The sequence below is a fragment of the Myxine glutinosa genome, chromosome 11 (assembly GCF_964187855.1).
Source record: "Myxine glutinosa chromosome 11, kmMyxGlut1.1, whole genome shotgun sequence".
Taxonomy (NCBI): domain Eukaryota; kingdom Metazoa; phylum Chordata; class Myxini; order Myxiniformes; family Myxinidae; genus Myxine; species Myxine glutinosa.
The window spans coordinates 101475686-101496645 of NC_136271.1; the positions used below are offsets into that span (position 1 = coordinate 101475686).

At 42.2% G+C, this 20960-nt stretch overlaps 1 protein-coding gene across 4 annotated transcripts in view; it reads left to right on the plus strand.

The window, feature by feature from the left end:
• The window catches only part of XRN2 (5'-3' exoribonuclease 2), a 141960-nt gene that overhangs the window by 36688 nt on the left and 84312 nt on the right, over positions 1-20960 (plus strand). Inside the window, exons 14-20 of one of the 4 annotated variants that reach the window (XM_078786899.1) lie at positions 2501-2548; positions 4287-4439; positions 5112-5156; positions 12565-12668; positions 13754-13889; positions 14031-14138; positions 17020-17109. In XM_078786899.1, the coding sequence (XP_078643025.1) occupies positions 2501-2548; positions 4287-4439; positions 5112-5156; positions 12565-12668; positions 13754-13889; positions 14031-14138; positions 17020-17109 (684 nt within the window). The remainder of the gene's footprint in view (positions 1-2500; positions 2549-4286; positions 4440-5111; positions 5157-12564; positions 12669-13753; positions 13890-14030; positions 14139-17019; positions 17110-20960) is intronic. The other 3 variants (XM_078786901.1, XM_078786900.1, XM_078786902.1) reach the window with 3 other exon arrangements.

The window sequence follows — 20960 nt, forward strand, 5'->3', positions numbered from 1 at the left end:
AATTCCCCACCTTCCCATCCTACCCTCAGCCCAAACCTCAACATTTTCTTAAAGCGTTGCAGCATCTCGTCTCACAAAATCACAATAACCTGGAAAAGCTGAGGACTGGGATCTATTGGGGTGTATTAGACCATGACTATGAATGGGGGATGGATGTCCTGAGGTAGTGGTGAACTGCTTTTGAAGACCTGGAGGGAAGAATGGGACTGAAAAGACTGTGGAAGTTGGTTCCACAGACGAGAGAATAGAGGAACAGATGAGTGGAGGTGACCAGTGGGCCTGGATTTTGGCAATTTAACAAGAGGATTACTGAGACCTTGTGTGCTATGCAGAAACCTGGTAGGAACAGAGTCGAGAAAGGGCAAAGGGTGCAAGACCAACAAGGAGGTGGTATAATACAGAGGCCCCCAACCTGTTCCCAACAAATTACAATTGCATAACCACTCCCTTCATTTCTTGGCCAATCTTCTTTATAGTCCGAATGAAGGTACCTTGGTGTGATTAATCCAGCTCCCCATTGTTATATAGGCCCTGTTGTGATGTCAAAAGGGGTCAAGGTTGAAATGCTAGTATTCACATGCTGTTTTGCTCTTACCTTTATTTGAATGAATAGAGGTAAAACAAAATTGCCATAAAGGTTCTATAAAACTGCCCCTATATGGATATTAAATAAGTATTTGAGGTTAGTCATTTTTGCTGTTTTGCTGTTTTGCTATTACCTTTATTTGAATGAATAGAGGTAAAATAAAATTGCCATAAAGGTTCTATAAAACTGCCCCTATATGGATATTAAATAAGTATTTGAGGTTAGTCATTTTTGGGATTTTACAGGGGGTCGAAGGTCAAAATCATAATGAAACAGAAAACCAAATACTGCATGGGAGTCATCAGAAAGAACCAAAAAAAAAAAAAAAAGGGAGCAAAGATGGAGTCATCTGGAGGAAGCTGGACAGGATTCGGGTTTCAGCTGCTACTCCACAACCCTCAAACCCATCCAGGTGCAGCCAAGTGATCCTTACAGAAAAAAAAATTCTGCAAGAATTCACTTCTCTGAAGACAGATAGATAAAGAAAGAGAGAAATAAAGAAGAACAAGAATTCGAATGAATGTAGAAAGAGAAATATGAAAAAGTAGAAAGAAATGTGAAAGGAACAAAGATCCCTAACTCCTAGCCCTAACTCCTAGCCCTAACTATTAACAGGATAAGCTCCTTACAGGATGTAAGTGAAATTAAGGTTTTTAGTCTGCCAAGCATTTATATTCGACCAACACAGACGAGACTTTCCACAAACTATATATTTCCACAGGCCCTTCAAACAAAAGCTCAATGTTCAGTGTTCTGTTATTTACCTTTCGATTTTACTTCAGTCAAAGGTCAAAATTCGGTACAAAACCCAAGGGTTTTGGCCTGCCTCATCCTTTATATTTAAACAATCCAGACAACAAAGACTTAACTCAAAAATACCTTTCCCAAACTCCTTCAGACTAAAGTGAGTAAACATTGGTCTGGGATCTTCTTCCTTTAGATTTTACAGGGGTCAAAGTGGATGGATGGAGTACTGGAGGGGACATATTGCATTCCCTTGCGGAGGTCTGCAATTTTATTTTGTGCTATATTTCCAAGCTGATTGATCATTTGCTTCCTTCTGACAGTTTACCTGTGCCATAACCTGTCAATATTTGGAAACTGCTGTTCTGCAGGCAAAGTGTTGCATCAGAATACGCCATTCTTCTGGGAGTGTTAAGCCGGCTGTTCTGTCTACTTGCTGGGAGATAGTTAAAAATCGCAGTACCTTCTGTGAAGGGAAGGACATCCCTGGCCAAATTCCAGATAATAAACCACCTTTAGAGGCCATTTTTCCCCGCAAGCGGGGGTTGGCCTTTTTCGGGAACCGTGGTTGTTGTTGTTTTTTTTGGTCCCCTTTTTGAAGCAATGTTTTACGGCCGGATGCCCTTCCTGACGCCAACCCTTTTTGCCGCCTTTAACGACAAACAGGGAATTACCAGTGAACTGGTACTCAATTAGCCGACCTCGGAAGGATGACAGGCTGAGTCAACCCCCCTGGCGTTAATTCAGCGATCGACAGGGATTCGAACCCAGGATCCTAGGATCCTAAGCCGGCACCCTAGCCGCTAGCCCAACACCAGGGTTAAATTCCAAGATGCCCAACAAAATTCCAAGCCAAATTCCAGATGCTGCTATAAATCTATAGGGGGCACAGTGTCAGCACAGTCAGGATCAGTCAGATCAGTCAGTCAGTCAGTCAGAATCCATGCCTCTGGAGATGATGTATCCAGCATCCAGATGCTGTTTTGTATGAAGATGTTGGTACGACTGCCTGTACTAGCTTCAATATCAATATACCAATGTACTAGAACCTTGCAGGGCATGTCTGAACCATCAATGTACAATGTTAGTGACTTGTTATTCAATGATATGACGTCGTGCTTAACAAAGTACACAGGTAATCCTGGTCTCGTATTTCTGCTGTGGTTGCAGCTGGATTTCCGAAGACGTCAAAAAGACAGAAATAAGCGTCAGCGAACGGTGAGCAAGAATTTGATTCCACTTTGCTGTAATTTTTGTTATGTCCGCTGGTATTTGCAGATATTTACAAATCGAAACCTAATTGTTTGAATGCACACTTCCTGGACACCTTTTTGGACCTAATGTAAAATCAGGGGAGATGTCACTAATTTTGATCTTGTCCTGCACAATTGGGTAAGGTAATTTTTTTCGGTACCTGGTATTGTGATGACAATGGATTTTGTAGTTTGGCAGAGCTGAACAAAACTTTTTGCGCTTGTGGAGCAATGTGAATGGAAAATCTTTTTTTTTTCTTTCTTTTTTTGTTGTTGTCGAACTGGCTTTTTTTTCTTCTTCTTTTTAAAATGCCTGATTAAAGTTCATGGAAGAGCTAGAGCAAAATGGAAATTGGAAAACGCCAACAGCAGAGTCGAAGTGAGAGTTATATCAAGGGGAGAGGTAGAAGGATACGTGGGGTGAACAAGCTGCACACAAGCTGAATAAAACAGCAAGAAGAGGAAGAAAAGGTGGGAATGAAAATGAAAAGGACCAAACCAACCAACAACTAACAAACTAAAAGAGGTGAGGGAGAGGAGGAGAGAATCACAACCTGGATAAATGAAATGCTTGGGAATGGGGTCAATTTGGGTGGAAGAGGTAATGAGTATGGATGGTGGATGACCTGGGATAGTGGTAAATAGCCAACTTGAAGCCCTTGAGGGAATAATGGGACTGAACAGACTGGGGAAGTTGATTCCACAGTTGAGCGAAAAGAGGAACAAATGAGTGGAAGTGAGCAGTGAGCCTGCACTTTGGGAGTTCAATAAGATGGTGACTGGCAGACCGTGTGCAACCTGCAGCGACCTGGGTGGGATACAGCCAAGAGAGAGCAGTCGATGTAAGACCAAAAAGAAGGCGGTATAATACGGGGGCCACCAACTTGACTGAATTGTAAAAGTAACAGACCTAGAATCCCAGCCTTGTCGCGGGAGATCCTGATGATTTTGAGGGCCTTGCTTTCCACGGCTTCAAGAAGGGTAACATGTGAGGCAGGGGCACCAGCCCAAAGGGGGGAGCAGTACTACAACAAGCTGCAATTGAAGGCCTTGTCAGTTGTAAAAAGTTCAGATTGGTCAAGGAAAGTCCTTTTCAGGGCGAAGAATGCCCAGTCAGCGTCTGGCTTTGGAGGCCATTTTTGAAATAGGTTTTGCCCAAGAAAGATCATGTCTGATGGTGAGATACAAAAGTTTGTAATTCAACCTTTTCAAGTAATTTGTTCAGGAAGTATATGGGAGGTTTTTCCAGACTGTCCTTTCAAAGAGACAGGGTGAGTGTGTGGGATTTGTCGGGGCTGAAAGACCTTTTCCAAGTATTGGAGCAGCTCCTGATTATATCAAAGTCTGCAGAGAGAGCAGAGACTCTGACTGCCTGAAGGATGAGAAATAATGCAGCAGAGCGTACAATCGTTAGCAAAGAGATGCGCACGATTTTCCAGGGAATCAGACAATTGATAAAAACATGATTCAGCCCCAGACACTGCCTTGCTGGGGCACTCCAGCCTTGACAGACATGAGATGAGAGTGGAGGAAGTTAAGTGCGACATGTGGATTACTGGAGTGGTGGTAGTCGGTGATCCTTGAATGCCAGAAACAGAGAGTTGAGAGATCATGGTGGGGTTTATCAAATGATCATGTATAAAACTTCCTTTTTCTTACTTTTTCTCCAAGCATAAAGCTTTAGTTACATCTCGTTTATGCAGGGCGATCGACCTTCATTCACCCCTGGGGGGCAGTTTTCTCCCCACGCATTGGGTCGTGGCCGGGATAGTCCGTATGGCAACCCACAATCTATACATAATCCAAGACAAGCAGCCTACGAGATGCGCAAACAATCTATGGACTCGCAGAACCAGGTATGCATTTTGCGGGTAAAATGGTTGTAATCTGCTTGGCACTATCAATGATTATAAGATCTGTTGGTGAGTAAATGTTTTGTAGATGTTAAAATTAAGTTAAACAACTGAAAAGGTGAAGTAAATGACATGCGAGCCTTGAACGCCAAATGGCCTTACCTTCCGTTATCATTTTTGTTATTTCCTTGTACAAAATGTACTTGTTTTGGACATTTGTTTGACAGAATGTAAAGAATGCCAAATATTTATCATCAAATATACTCGATGGAAATTTGAATGTAATAAGGTGTCTTTTTAACATATACTTTAGGGGAGGGGGTGGTTTTGGTTTCATTAAATGAATATGTCAAGAATAGGAGGGGGATGGGAGGGTGTGGACAAGAGCGAGAGAACTGAGGTGTTTGCGTTGAGTGAGAGGATGAGAGAAAGAAAGGACAGGAGTTTGAGGCTACGGGCGTTGGGGAAGGAGTGGTTCGAGGTGTGTATGAAAGAGACATGCGGAAGTTGTGGCCAGAATAGGGTAGGATGTGGGAGTTGCGGGGTATGCAGTTAAATTTCTCCATTTTTGCAAATGTAGCCAATGTATGGCTCCTTATCTTGTGGTTCTATCGTGCTTTATATGCATTTGTTATCATTGTTCTGTGTTCTGATTTATTTTGCCACTTCCAATAGAGTGCGGCGCAGGCTCTGAGAAGCTCTCTTCGTGATGGCCACTCGGTAAATTTTAACTTTGGTATCAATTTTAATGATCAGTTTCTTTAATGGCTTTCATTGTTATGCTGGATGAAACCCAGATCTACTTGCCCTCCAATCAACCTGATGATGTGCTTTCTTCCCCAACTCTGCAATTCCAACATGGATGTCCATGAACTTTCTTCCACTCAATGCTGCTAAGACCGACATACTGATACTTGGCCTTCCATTCATTAAAAAAGATCTGATCCCAGTTGGTGATATCACTACCAGACGGCTACTTCCATGGTTTTAAACATGGTTATCGTGATGGATCCAACTCTTTCCTATATTGCAGACGTTCCTAAATTCTGTAAATCTATTTTCTTCTAAACTAAACTGCACAATGTTGCTCAAATCCACTTCAGCCTAAATCTCAAGATGACTGAAACTCTAGTTCACGTTAGTAGTGCTTGGATTACTGCAACTCTTTGTTAGCAGGCGTGCCTTTTATTCTCTACAGCCTTTACAACTCATTCAGAATATGGCTGCATGCTAGTGCTATTTCGTAAATTTGATCACCTTACTCCAATTCTAAAAAGAAATATTTTTCTGCCTTTACAGGGTGGCCTGAAAGTCACTTTACTCCTCCCCGGAAAAGCATTCGTTCTTAAACTCCCATAATATACAGGTTTATTGTGCAGTACTTACAATAATTACTCCCGCCAGGGAGTAATGCATTCGTGTGTGTGTGTGTGTGTGTGTGTGTGTGTGTGTGTGTGTGTGTGTGTGTGTGTGTGTGTGTGTGTGTGTGTGTGTGTGTGTGTGTGTGTGTGTGTGTGTGTGTGTGTGTGTGTGTGTGTGTGTGTGTGTGTGTGTGTGTGTGTGTGTGTGTGTGTGTGTGTGTGTGTGTGTTCGTGAACAAGATATCTGGAAAAGTTCTGAACGGATTTGGATGAAAGTTGGTGGGATGATTGCCCTTGGGATAAGGAAGAAATGATTCGTTTTTGGTGAAGCTCAGGATATTATTCTGGATCCAGGAAGTTTTTTTGGGAATTCTTTTTTTCTGTTTTCCTTTAAAAACCATTTTCTCTGCAATAATTGGACCGATTGAGAGCAAATTTTTACCATAGGAGGGACTCTGTCTGCAGAATATTTAAATGGTAATTATGACGTCACAGGTCACGTGGTTCGGCCGCCATATTGTTTTGAGTGAAAAACACTAAAATCCAATTTTCTCCAAAACGCCTGAACAGATCGAGGCCAAACTTTGCAGGCAGAATCGCATACCCATGACGAACAAAAAAGTCAACGAGCATGACGTCATGCATCACATGGTTTCAGAGTGATGACGTTTTTAAGCACAAACATTTAAAACCTAGCTCCTCCCTCATTTGTGATCCAATCGAGGGGAAACTTCACAAATCTGTTCAGCATATCGGTCTACTAAAATGCCCTTTTGGAATTTGCGATAGGTGACTTGGTTTGGCAGATATCGTTAATTAAACGCAAATAATAAAAACATTTATATCTCTTGAACCACTTAGTTGATCGATGTGAAACTTCATACTGTAGTAGAAGTCATGAAGAGTAACAAGTGTGCAAAATTTGAAGATTATTGGATGTACGGTCTGGAAGCTGGAAGTTGTTATTGCGTGAAGAAGAAGTCTTCGACTTTGGACGAGTAATTATTTATCACATGTACAGACTTGCAGGCATCGTTTGACACAATGTCCCAGGTTAATTTGAACCTCAAATAAAATTATAATTCCAGATTTGTCAATGGCTGAGGTATATTAACAATAAAACAGATTTGGCAAAATTTGAACTTTTAAAAAAAAGATCGCATATTCACCCAGGGTTGTGAGAGGCTGAAGAAGAAGAAACCTCGCATGGGCTTCCCATACCAAAAAATAATTCTGGCTCTGCGATTTTCAGGTTTATTTATCTATATATCTACATATCTGGGCAGTGTCTGTCACTGAACGACTCCCTGAAAACCTTACGAGGGGCTAAGTGTGAAAAAATTCTGACTCAATGCGGGGCTCGAACCGTGGACCTCCGAACCACGGACCTTCCACGCAGGAATTTGATTACTGTTTATAAAATTGTATTTGAATTAATCGTCAATGCATTTCTACTTCTTCATACATACATATGCATATATATACTTACGCTAACATTCTGGGTCTGCCTAGCAGGCACGTAAGACATCGGCCATGATAAAGCTCGCAGTGTTAAGTGTGGAAAAGTTCTGAGGAGATTGTGGCTGGCTCAATAGCGCAGTGGGCTGTTGACGCGTTATCAACGGAGGTCCGTGGTTCGAGCCCCGCATTGTCAGAATTTTTTCACACTTAGCCCCTCGCAGGAATTTGATTCCTGTATATATATATCTGTGCAGTCTGTTTTGTGTTGTCTTGTGTTGTCACTGAACTACTCCCTCAAACTTTTATGAAATCGTCCTATTTCAACTTGACCCACGGCGGGAGTATGCGCTTTACTGAGTGGCGTTCTACTTAATCATTAAATTGATATACGTGGGAAAAGTACATGCCCAGACCAGGAATCGAACCCAGGTCCTCTGGAAAACCGTACCAGTGCTCTGCCATCTGAGCTATCTGGGTGACCCTGACCAAGCATGAAATTTTCCCACATATCTGATTGCCAGTCTCTTTCCGTCAATGCTTCCGGGGCACTCTCTGCCAACTGTCGGAGCACCAATGGCCTGATCAAGAGAAGGTCTTCCTCCAATGGGGGGACAGATAGCTCAGATGGCAGAGCACTGGTACGGTTTTTACAGAGGACCTGGGTTTGATTCCTGGTCTGGGCATGTAATTTTCCCACATATATAAATTTAATTATATTTATAACCCTGTTCATTCATAATATTAATCAGTCGTTGTATCTGTATGCTCCCCATCATTATCCTTGCACCACCGAATTTGTCGCCAAGTCCTCTGAGATGTCTTGTGGAGTTACCTGTGTGAAAGAGGCCATAATTGCAGCACACAATTCTTCAATCATCCCACACCAGTTTTCCAACACTTTCTCCTTGATGAAGCCTTGAAAAGAGTTGTCTGGAGTCATTGATCTGAACTATGTGGTGGCCACGGAATTGGAGCTGGTGATGTTGGTGAGCCGCGTCCAATCCATCGTTGAGGGAGTGGACAATTGAGATTGTACAGAACATGCAAAGCAAAATGTGTGGGGGTGTCATCTTGTTGAAACCAGACCCACATACCGTGGAGGGGATGAAGGGAGGGAGGTGCGAGATATTTATCAAAGGTAAAGTGACTTCCAGGACACCCTGTAGTATACCAACGGATAGATGTTGAAACTTTGCTGATAACCTTTAAAGCCAAACAAATTGGTGCCTGCTTATATTTCTGACATAATCACACCTGACACTCCTGAAAGAAGGTTGTGATCAAACAACAGGAATCACTTAGTAGTTATTAGCACAATGATGAAGACTTTTGGCAATGGACCATTCTTCATATAGTTATAGACAGGCATGGCACTAGAATCCTTTCAGAAGGTAATTTTTGTTGTCTCTGCCTCAGCAGAAGGTGATGTATGGCTCAAATTGATGGTGATACTTGTCTAATAAAGAATTCAACAAATTTCACACTCAAAGGTCAAACATTAGTGCACAATTCCCAGTTTAATTATCCAAAATACCCTTGCAAAGAAAAGCATAAGAAAAATAGTGCGCACAATTTTTACCTGCGACACGTCGCAAGGCTGCAGGGGCTCAGCATCGTTGCTGGGGTTCTTGTTGGGGCGGGGTCTATCTTTGAAATGTGCACCTATTTGCCGGACAGCTGGCGGACCCCAAACACATTTGTCACTTGACTCCATCCACCATGCCACCCAGACAAAATAATATGGCCGCCATCTTGGTTTTCTGGTCTACGGCATCAGGCCTGTTGGCCTCTGCTGATTATTTACTGCCTGGGTATGTTGCGTCAGATTTCCATTGGGTTTGTTTGGGTCAGTTGTTACTCATGATGAGGGACCCTGAAAAATCTAATCATATGTCTAATAAAAATTAATTAGTAATGTTTAATAAAACTTGCGGTACGTGCCTCCCTAAGAAAATAGCTACGTTACTTTTGAATGGCCCCATATTGGAGTTAACCATCCGTGGCCGTGTGACGAATCGGCTCGTTCTAATATAACAGTGGGGAGGATGACATGGATGAGAGGTGTCGAGTTAATTGAATGCTTTAAATGCGTGTTTCCCAATCGGCCTGTTACCGGATATTGTAGCAGGTTGTGACCACAGTGCAGTCATTTTTGTCTATTACATGAAGTGTTTTCAGTTAAAGACCACGATCACCCTATCGTAATATTATATTTCAGTTCAAAGAAATCAACTTCACTGGCCTATCCTTGACATTAATTTGTTCTGATGCAGTTGTCTTTGATGTAGTTGCCTCCACATTTTGTCAAAATCCTTTTTATATGCAACAAGAGTGGGGTTGATGGCTTGCCATTGCAAATCCCCACGCTTCCCACCTAAAGCAAAGTTGAAGGATGGCAAAAAGTTCCACCAGGATTCACCCAATATCAAATTTTGAGTGAGGCCTTAAAATGTTTCCCCTATTTTGATCCCTGTAACACTCCTCACCCTCTGGGGCATGAACCAGGGATCAAATCCTAAATATCGTTACATATATCATGCGTCCCCAATGCTGATTGCATATACACTACTGGTCAAAAGTTTTAGAACACCTCAATTTTTCCAGTTTTTATTGCAATTTATGCAGTTTTATGTCTCAATGTACTCTGAAATTAAGCATAGAACAAATAAACAATTGGAGATAAAAAAAATAAATCATGAAATCATTTTGTTTAACAAAATTTAATTTACATTTTTGACTCAGCAAAGTAGCCACCTTTTGCAGATATAACCGCCGAACACACTCGTGGCATTCTTTCTACAATGGAAATCAAATATTGTTTGGGAAGTTCTTCCCAACACTGTTGCAGAAGTTCCCACAAATGTGTTGCACTTGTAGGTTGCTTTGCTTTCACCCTTCTGTCCAGTTCATCCCAAACCAGCTCGATGGGGTTTAAGTCTGGAGACTGTGCTGGCCATTCCATGATTTGAAGCCTACCGTCTTGTTCTTTTTCTCGACGGTAGTTTTGGCATAGCCTGGAGGTGTGTTTAGGGTCATTATCTTGCTGTAGGGCGAACCCCATACCAACGAGGCATATACCAGAGAGTATTGCATGGTGCAGCAAAATGCTGTGGTAGCCCTTTTGGTTCAGGGTGCCAGTCACTCTGTGCAAGTCGCCGACTCTGCATCCAGCAAAAGAGCCCCAGACCATCACGCTTCCTCCTCCATGTTTGATAGTTGGTGTCACACTCTGAGGAACCATGCTTTCGCTTACTCGACGACGTACAAAAACCCTGCGTGATGAACCAAAGATTTCAAATTTTGATTCATCGATCCATAAGACCTTCCAGTCTTCAGTAGTCCACTGGCCGTGCTTCATGGCCCAGGCAAGCCTCTTTTTCTTATTTTGCCATCTTAGCAATGGCTTTCTTACTGCCACTCGACCTGTCAAACCTGCAGCTCCAAGTCTTCTCTTCACAGTTGAAACTGAGACTTGCTTACTTCAACCAGTGTTCAGCTGTGCTTGAAGCTGTTATCCTGTGAGCCGCCTATCACGCAAGCTGTTGACTTTCAGAAACTTGTCTTCTGATTCTGTTGTGGCTTTGGGTCTGCCAGACCTCTTCCTGTCAGTTTCCTCCAGTTTCCAATGTACTACTTCCTGCAGTGCAATATTGTTTAAATAATGCTTCAGAGGGTGTAATAACAGTTTGTTCCAATACTGCTTTTATACAGACAGGGGGGTTTGTAATCAACTAATCAGCAGAGGTTGGGACACCTGTAGGAATTGTTTGCATCAACCTTCAAGGCTTAATTTATTTACATTGCTGCAGAACAGCTGTGAGTTGTTAACCCATTACTTGTTCCCTTAAGAAGGCCTTTTTTTTTACAATATAACTGCGCAATTTACATTATTTTCCCATTTTTGCTAACCTAAACTTTTTTTTAAACCTCAAGCAGTTTCCTGCTTACCTTTGTACCATTTCAGGTTATTCACTGGACATTAAACTGCGTAAATTTCAATAAAAACTGGAAAGATTGAGGTGTTCCAAAACTTTTGATTGGTAGTGTACAAAGTTTCATTCAATAAATGTACCCGTAATTGCATTATATATTTTTATGCCTTCGCCCCCGAAGGTGGCTGGAGGCATTGTTTTTGGGTTGTCCGTCCGTCCGTACAGGCTAAACCTCATTTTTCTCAGCAACCACATGTCCGATTGAGACAAAACTTTCAGAGGAGGAGTGACACCCATGCAGAATGTTTTTGTGATAAATGTGATTTCATAGGTCACGTGGTATGGCAGCAATCTGGATTAAACGCAAATAATTAAAAACACAAGTTCTCAGAAACCGTGTGAATGGAAAAAATTGAAGCTTGGCACATTGTCAAGTACTCCCAATGGGGAACAAAAACGTAATGATTACATTGGTGAAGTGGTATACCAGCCAAAAATGTTTTAATCGAATTCCTTCTCCTAAAAATCTGAAATTGCCTGCACATCTATGACCCATTTGTATTGAAATATTAAATTTATGACATCATCGGTCATATTGTTTGGCAGCTATATTGGATTAAACCTAAAACCTTTAAAAAGCATCTCCCAAACCACCAAATCGATTGATTCGAAACTTTACCTGTGTCATTGACTAGGCATGCCAATTAAAAGCTGATCATGAAAATATCATTGGTCACATGGTGTGGCAGCCATATTGGATTGAAGAAATATATTAAATAATTATATATCTGAAACTGCTTACCCTATCGATGCAAAATTTTACATATATCTAACCATTGTTGCATGTAGTTTGAAAATGATGATGTCGTTGGTCATGTGGTTTGGCAGCCATCTTGATAGAAAAACGAAGCTTATCCGATCAACACGAAACTTAACAAACGTGATCCCCTGCCCATACATATGCAGAGTGTACATTTTTTAAAGGTCATATGTCACATGGTGTGGCAGCCATATTAGCTAGAAAGCCAATATTAAAAAAAAAAAATCCCTTCTCTGAAACCGCTTCACTGATCGAGGTAAAAACCTGTCATGGCTGGTGAAAATGTGATACTTGAAAACAGGTGAAGGGGTTTAAATCAAACTTGTTTATTCGGAAAGTCAACGAGGGCATCTAGACGTTGTGGCACTATGCAGAGGCATATTGGCGACACAATCTTATTGCTCTAGTTAATTTTATTTATTTATTTTTCCTTGATTAACTTTCTAGTTCTCGTTTCGAAGAACAGTTTTTACTCCAATCAGGTTTCATGAAAGTACAAGTTGACAGGCGTAGTTAAAATCTATATCCTTTGCTGATTTGTTCAATCTCCACAGCCCTATGCATCTGCAAACACAAGCGGTGGTTCCTCAGGCAGTCCATCCCCGGGCAAGCGTCCTTGTGACAATGATGACGAACCTGAGCCTGAGGACAATGTGCGGTGAGTCAGTATGCTGTTCACATTTGCTGACTGGTATTTAACAACAATGATGATGATAAAATTATTGTTTTCCATCAAGAGCAAAGCACAGTAAAAGCTTTCCATTTTGCCGTTTTATAAGCACCTTTTAATATTAAGTAGGTAGACCTAAGGATGCAGACCTTTGATTGGATTCGTCGATTCCACTTATTTAATCTGGTGTCAAAACCTTACAATAATGTGTACTCCGTGTCACTTTAAATCCTGGTCTATTGATAAGATGTTTTTATAAACCATTATACGGTACACTTGCCTCAGACGAGGTTGTGACCTCAGCTGTCAATCCCATCGGGTATGACTTCAGAGTGTACAAAATAATATAGATGCATAGGAAGTTTGTGACATGCAATGCCATGTTTGAGCTTTTATCACACAGCTGTCATGACATGCTGTATAATAATGCTAAGTATTAACAATATAATATAAGGCTGATTTCAAACATTTTGTTTATGATTTTATTGAACATGACAATGCAATGAAAGAAGTATCCTTCACCAATTGACAAACCCACCCTGAGGTTGCTTTTTGCTTTTTGCAAGTGTGGTTGCAAGCAAACCAAACAATGGTGGGATGGTAATGGTCAGTGCTGGGAGCATGAGGAGATGCCTGCATGGGCTTGGTGGGGACATCACACAAATCCCACAGCAATTCAGTATCATCATTGAGCACATGAGGAATCCATTTTGCACAAATCATACTTTCCCAGTTTTTGAGTTAGTATGTGAGACACTCAGGTCAAATACCTACCTTCTTTGCACTCCCAATACAGATAATTCCTTGGAACTGCCGGAGAATGACATTGACATTCTGAGATTTCACCTTGTCGGTCACAGTGATTGGTTAAAGTTTGTGTTCGCGTGTTCGCGTGTGCGCATGCGTGAAGTTGGTAAATTATGTAAATGCCTTTGTCTACTGAACAATCGTTGATCCAGTATTTACTCAGTACCATATTACATGAAATATCAGTACAGTTTTTTTCGTTAGGTCCTATCCACCTCAGAGAATTTGATGTTACATACATGAGCTGAGACTGCGTGCTTTCTTAGACTTTGGGAAGATGGTTGGAAAGAACGCTACTACCGTAACAAGTTTGATGTCAGCTCTGGCGATTCTACATTCAAGCATAGTGTCGTGCAGGCATATGTCCATGGTCTTTGTTGGGTACTGCGCTATTACTATCAGGTATATGGCACTAACAGCGTTTTCTGCTCCAGCCATTTGTTCATCTTTCCTTTTCACTGCAATTACAATAGCATTTTTAAATTCCTTCATTGCGAAAGTATAATTTATGTCATGCTTGTATTTATTCACCTTCTCCCACAGGGATGTCCTTCATGGAAGTGGTTTTATCCTTACCATTATGCTCCTTTTGCTTCTGATTTTCTCAACGTTGAAAAGATGCCATCAGATTTTGAAAAGGGCACTCATCCGGTGTGTACACGTGTGTGTGCATGCGTCTACGTCTGTTTGTGTCTTCGCTGGTAATGCAAGATAGGATATGTATTACCATGTAATTAAATGTGTGATGAGGATTGAATTTATGATAATAGTCGGACCCCACTATTCGCGGGTTCTGTGTATTCGCGGTTGATAACTTGTGACCTGCTTCTCTATTCTCGGCCATGTGTCCAGCGAATTCGCGATTTTTTTGCATTTGCAAAAATGACGTGCTTGTATTTGTCAAAAATGTCATGCGAGGTTTTTTTGCATTTGCAAAAAAATAAAAAATCCATGAGCCGTGAGCATGACAGTTATAAAACCCATCTTTCACCAGCCACGCACAAAGCAGCTGGACATACGCAAAAAAAAATCTTCTGCGAGCCGCAAGCATGACATGCTTCTACATTCGCGGCACTGTGCTTCGCATTTTCATGGCTTTTGCGGCCAAGCGAGCTTCATGGGATATCCAGCCATTTACACTGTGAATAGCTTCACGTAATATCCCATCGTTCACATGGTAAACATTGCATCATGGAATGCTTCGTGGGATATCCTGACATTCACACGGTAAACATTGCTTCTCAGGATATCCCGCCATTCACACTGTGAATAACTTCACGTGATATCCCGCCGTTCACATGGTATAAACATTGCTTCGCGGGATAATCCGCCATTCACACTGTGAATAGCTTCACGTGATTTCCTGTCGTTCACACGGTAAACATTGCTTCATGGGATGCTTCGCGGGATATTCCACTAGCTGCATAACATGTCATCCATGCGAGTTACTGTACAGAATGAAAACACTCCACCATATCTGTTGGTGCAATTGGATGTCTCCCTTGAACCAGCCTCCCCCTCTCCCTCCCTCCCCCCACCCCACACCCATTTTCCATTGAAACAATGCCCCACTATGTGCGGTTTCACAATTCACGGTACTTTCCAGGTACGTATCCCCCTCGAATAGCGGGGTCCGCGACAGTACTTTAAAGCCTCCAACAAGAAAGTTAAACATATGTTTGTATTAGGGCTGGGAGATAATGGAAAAACCTCTATCACGATAATGGACCTCAAATTGAGTACCAGCTTGCTGGGATGAATGATCCCGGTGTGTACCCCGGTTTAGAATAGGTACACCGTATCCCTGCGCATCGTAAGAGGCGACTCAGGGTTGGCGTCAGGAAGGGCATCCGGCCATAAAAACATTGCCTCAAACAGGGAACCATGATTGTCATGGGGCCCGCAAGGCAACAGAACGCAGAGCACGCTGCATGGTAACGAAACACACCGAGCACGCTGCTTGCTAACAGAACACACCGAGCAAGCTGCTTGCTAACAGAACACACCGAGCAAGCTGCATGGCAATGAAACACACCGAGCACGCTGCATGGTAACGGAACACACCGAGCACGCTGCATGGTAACGGAACACACCGAGCACGCTGCATGGTAACGGAACACACCGAGCACGCTGCATGGTAACGGAACACACCGAGCACGCTGCATGGTAATGGAACACACCGAGCACGCTGCATGGTAACGGAACGCACCGAGCACGCTGCATGGTAACGGAACGCACCGAGCACGCTGCATGGCAACGGAACGCACCGAGCACGCTGCATGGTAACGGAACGCACCGAGCACGCTGCATGGTAACAGAACGCACCGAGCACGCTGCATGGTAACGGAACACACCGAGCACGCTGCATGGTAACGGAACACACCGAGCACGCTGCATGGTAACGGAACACACCGAGCACGCTGCATGGTAACGGAACACACCAAGCAAGCTGCTTGCCAACAGAACACACCGATCAAGCTGCTTGCCAACAGAACACACCAAGCAAAAAATGTAATAAATAAATAAATGGGCCACGACACCATCTTTCCCGCTTTGTTCAGTCCAACGAGAATGGTGAGAGGAGAGAAGAATGAGATTACCTGTGTGTCTTTGTCCTCGGTGCCAAAACCCCACACACAGATCATGCTCATCTTCTCGATCTTTGATATTATGTTGCCTTGAGTGTTTAACTTCATGCACAGACAAAGCAAACTCAAATGGACTGCCAATTTCGACACCGAAAGCGCTTTGGGCGCCTTGAATAGTCGTTTATATGGACGTTTATTGCTCAATGATATACCATTTAAATTACATCTTGGACAATATACATTCCATATTGTATGACCTGCTTTATTTTATTGAGATGCATTTAATATGGGTATCTCTTTTGAGAGAAACTAAACACACTAATCGCTAAAAACGGCTGATACACTGTCAATATCTAGGTTCAAGGTGTGATTTACCAGCAGCAGCAGCTATTGCGATAATTAATTTCCATTATCGTTGTCACGATGGCAAAACTAAAGCACGATTATCGACCCATCGCGATTATCGCCCAGCACTAGTTCGTATTCAGCTACAAGCCAAGTACAAGTATGTAGAAGGTTTGGATAGTGAGGTTTCATTAACGGATTGACAATGCATGGACACAGCGGAAGTCCTGGATATAATGTTGTGGATTCATTGCTGAATTTGTGCCAATGTTTGGATAGGTTCTAGGAATAAAGGGTTGAAACCTCAATGATGCAGGCAGCCAGAAAATTGGTCAATCACTTACAAGTTGAAGTTCTTACCTTCGGCAGATAACTTTTTCGAGGTTTGCGACTGAGTAAGTTAAATATGTGGTGGTGTTGAATTAGCATAATTTACTGCATTGTTTTTTGTGTTAGTTTAATGCTTTCAGGTTAGCCGTTCCTCGTCAACAAATGATTATAATTATTGTGAGGATCACCAGATTTATGAAAAATGTGTGCATGTGATCGAGCTTTTTTGCATCATTTTTCTCCTCTCCAATCCTCCGCCCAACCTTCAGTTCAACCCATTGGAGCAACTCATGGGTGTTTTCCCGGCTGCCAGCGGGAACTTCCTGCCTCCCACCTGGCGTACACTCATGTCTGACCCTGTAAGTGTAATCATTTTAATTGATTCATTAAGCTTGTTGATGTTTCGTATTTTTATGTACATGATGAGCTGTTGTGTTCCCTTGCCTGTGCAATTGTCACCACAATGACTCGTGCAGTTTGTTTGTTTTCATTAAAAGCAAAAATGTAATTTGTCAGTCACGACGGCCGCCCTCAGGTTGTTGCAGGTTTGCGATGTTAAACATTTCCACTTTCTGTCCGTGGGAGTTTTTTTGCTAAACGTCTTCATTCTTGTGTTTTGCTGATGGTGTTTCATGTGATTATGCGAAATGATCGTGTTTTGCTACGATTAACTTGTTGGACATGCACCCACATATCGTATATCGCTGGAAAGCATGATATCATCCGACATCCTTTTAAGTCGGTTTCATGAATATTCGAGTGGTTAACCTTGTGACGCCGCTGTAATATCATAAATAAATCCACCTCATTAAGGATGACATAAAATTCCCCAACAGCAGTTGCTGATTTCTCCCCTCCTCCCCTCCTCCTCCTCCTCTCCCCCTCAACCCCACCCCTCCCCACCCAGTGGTCACATGTTGTGGGGCATTATCCATTGCTCGTGCTTGCCACTTTTTTTACTGTTTTACTTTTTCTTGTGAAACTAGTTTTTGCAAATTTTCCCAGTGAGGTCTGTCTAAATGGACAGACCTCGCTGTCTGCGCAATAAACGTTGTGTTATTGAGCCGCCAGAAATTCGTCCAAAGACCATTGAGGCCATCCATGTTCTGAGATCGGATTTAAATCTGAAATTCAGTTCCACCAAGGAGAAAGACATGGGTTGATGACCGATTAATTTGCTGAGCCCTCACTATTGGACAGTGGAAGTATCAGGGTTGGGAGTAATATTGCTGAAAGGCCTAATCCTCCAAATGTGGATGATGAAAATCCTGATGCCGAGACTAACATAACTAGGCCTGCCAGGTATTGTCGATGAAAATAAAAATTGATCCTTGTATACAGGTTGTTATTTTGCTGTGAATTTAAACATAAGTATAAAAATAATAAATGATATAATTTGTTTTTTTAATTGCAGCTATGAACGACCTATTAAGAAAATCGTTTCATGATAGCAGTACACACGCGTCGAAGTTATTGATTTTTTTTTTTTCACTTGCATTGTTGATTCCAATATCATAGTAATCTATATACACGTATTAAAGGAGCCGTGTCCGTGTGTAATGTTTTTTTCACACCAAAGAGTAATTTATATATATATATATTTCAAAGTAATTTCAAACTTGACTATCACGTATCGAACCACATCCACTTGCTTATGATTCAGCGACTTTAACCACTCGGCCAAAACAACTTTTGCCTAATAAACATCGTCGTGGTTCTTGCTGTTTTTACAGTCGCCAGAGGAGAGGGTGTTGCATTTAAGTCTGTTTGTCTGTTTGTCCGCACGGAATAAATATGATTTTCTCTGCAACTGTTGGTCCGATTGACAAGAAATTTTCACCATGGATGCACCACCTCCTGTAGAATTTTTTTATGATAATTATGACGCCATAGGTCACGTGGTATGGGCGCCATCTTGGAAAAAAACGAAAAACTTTGCACCTCTATCTCTGAAAGCACTGCATAGAAAAATAATTGAGACACGACTCATTGTAAAGCACTCCATGGGGAATAACATACAGTCACGTAAAAAACTAAGTACACCCCATGTAAAGTTTTGACTTTTTCAACATATTTCAACATACAGCTATTTGATCTTCATTTCAACAATATTGATAGATATAGCTGATATAATATAACAAATATCATGAAACATTTACATTTTGTAGTCCATTGTACAATTTAAATAAACATAAATGCAAATTTTGCATGTGGAAAAAGTAAGTACACCCCTACATTTATCACTACTTCAAATACCTAAATTTAGAATCAGGTGCACCAGCTCAGGTGCAAATGATTAGAACATCGTGCGAGACGATCTTGGAGGAACCTGTCTTATTTAAACCTCAGACATTTCGTTTGGTTTGCTCTTTGTTGTTGAAGTGTGCGGCGTCACCATGCCGAGATTGAAAGAGCTCTCTGAGGCCTTCAGATAGAAGGTTATAGATGCCTACGAGTCTGGGAAAGGATTTCAAAATATCTCCAAACAATTTGAAATCAATCATTCGACTGTCCGGAAGATCATCTACAAGTGGAGAGGATTCCAAACAACTGCCAACTTGTTCAGGCCAGGCTGCCCCAGCAAGTTCAGCCCGGGAGCAGACCGCAAGATGCTGAAAGAAGTCTCTAAGAACCCAAGAATGCATCACGGGACCTACAGATAGCTCTTGCCACTGTTGATGTCAAAGTGCACGAGTCTACCATTAGAAAGAGGCTGCACAAATTTGATCTACATGGGGGGGTGTCAGGAGGAAACCTTTGCTGTCCAGAAAGAACATCAGGGCAAGACTAAAGTTTGCCAATGAACACCTAGGCAAAGACGAGCACTTCTGGAACAATGTGCTCTGGACAGATGAGTCAAAGGTAGAGCTATTTGGCCACAGTACCAGAAGACATGTTTGGTGAAAACCAAAGACAGCATTTGACCACAAGAACCTGATACCAACTGTAAAGCATGGTGGTGGAAATATTATGGTTTGGGGCAGCTTTGCTGCATCAGGGCCTGGGCAGCTCACCATCATAGAATCCACTATGAATTCGTCATTGTACCAGAGGGTGCTTGAGAATAATGTGAGGCCATCTGTCGGAAAGTTGAAGCTCAACCGAAGGTGGACCTTGCAACATGACAATGACCCTAAACATACCAGTAAATCCACCAAGCCTGGATCTAAATCCCATCGAGATGTTGTGGGGGGGGGGGGGGGGGGGGGTGATGTCATCGGTCACGTGGTTTATTAACCATAAGCCCTATTTAACTAGGACAAAACCACCCTCCTTATGGCGACATGCAAACGCTCTTACCTGCACAATCGGCCTACTTGTTACAGATATTCTTCCTCGTCGCAGCATACGGTCCATTCTAAACGATACATTCCTGGCTTCACTCAGGTATTTCATCTCCTACCCTCACAAACGTAACAATACATACATACAAACACTTGCTCCATTATATATAGATTAGTCGTCCCGTTTTTTGCTCTATTATTTCCCGTACATCATCTCTTCTGGATTTGGTTATGACTAACTTCCCTGCAAATGACTGCTGTTCTTCATCTGCTCTTATCAGTTCATCTGATCATATGCTTGTTAAAGTGGACATCTCTGACCATTCTGAGAGAGCCTCCTCAGCGCCGACGTGTCTGACATTTCACTCAGGCCGACTGGCATGGTCTTCAAGCAGCCAACAAACTTCTAGATTGGTCTCCCATTTGTACAGTCTCTGACATCAACTCATCCTGGGAATTCTTCCAAAGAAAACTTCTCTCTCTCTCTCATGCACAGATTTATCCCATCTCGTCTTCAGTTGTCATACCCTTCCTCCCGCCCATGGTACACTGAAGCTTGTAGTGAGGCAGTTGCCCTGAAATAACTTGCCTTTGCCTTCTGGAAGGCAAATCAAACTGAAGGCAATCTCAGTTCCTTCCAGAAAGCTAGGAATAAGTGCATGTCTATCATCAGGAAAGCCAGGAATCAATATATTTCTACTCTCAAGACTAAACTCTCAAACCTGTCTCCCTCCTCCAAATTCTGATGGCATCTGGTCAAATCTGTTTCTGGTGTTTGTTCCCCTTCCATCCCCTCCCTTACCACAAATGGCTCCACAGCTGACTCTGCACGTGAAAAAGCTGACTGCCTAAACTCTGTGTTTGCTTCAACATCTTGTGTCCCAAACCCTTCGCTCTCTGTACCCACCATACCCAGTCATACCCAG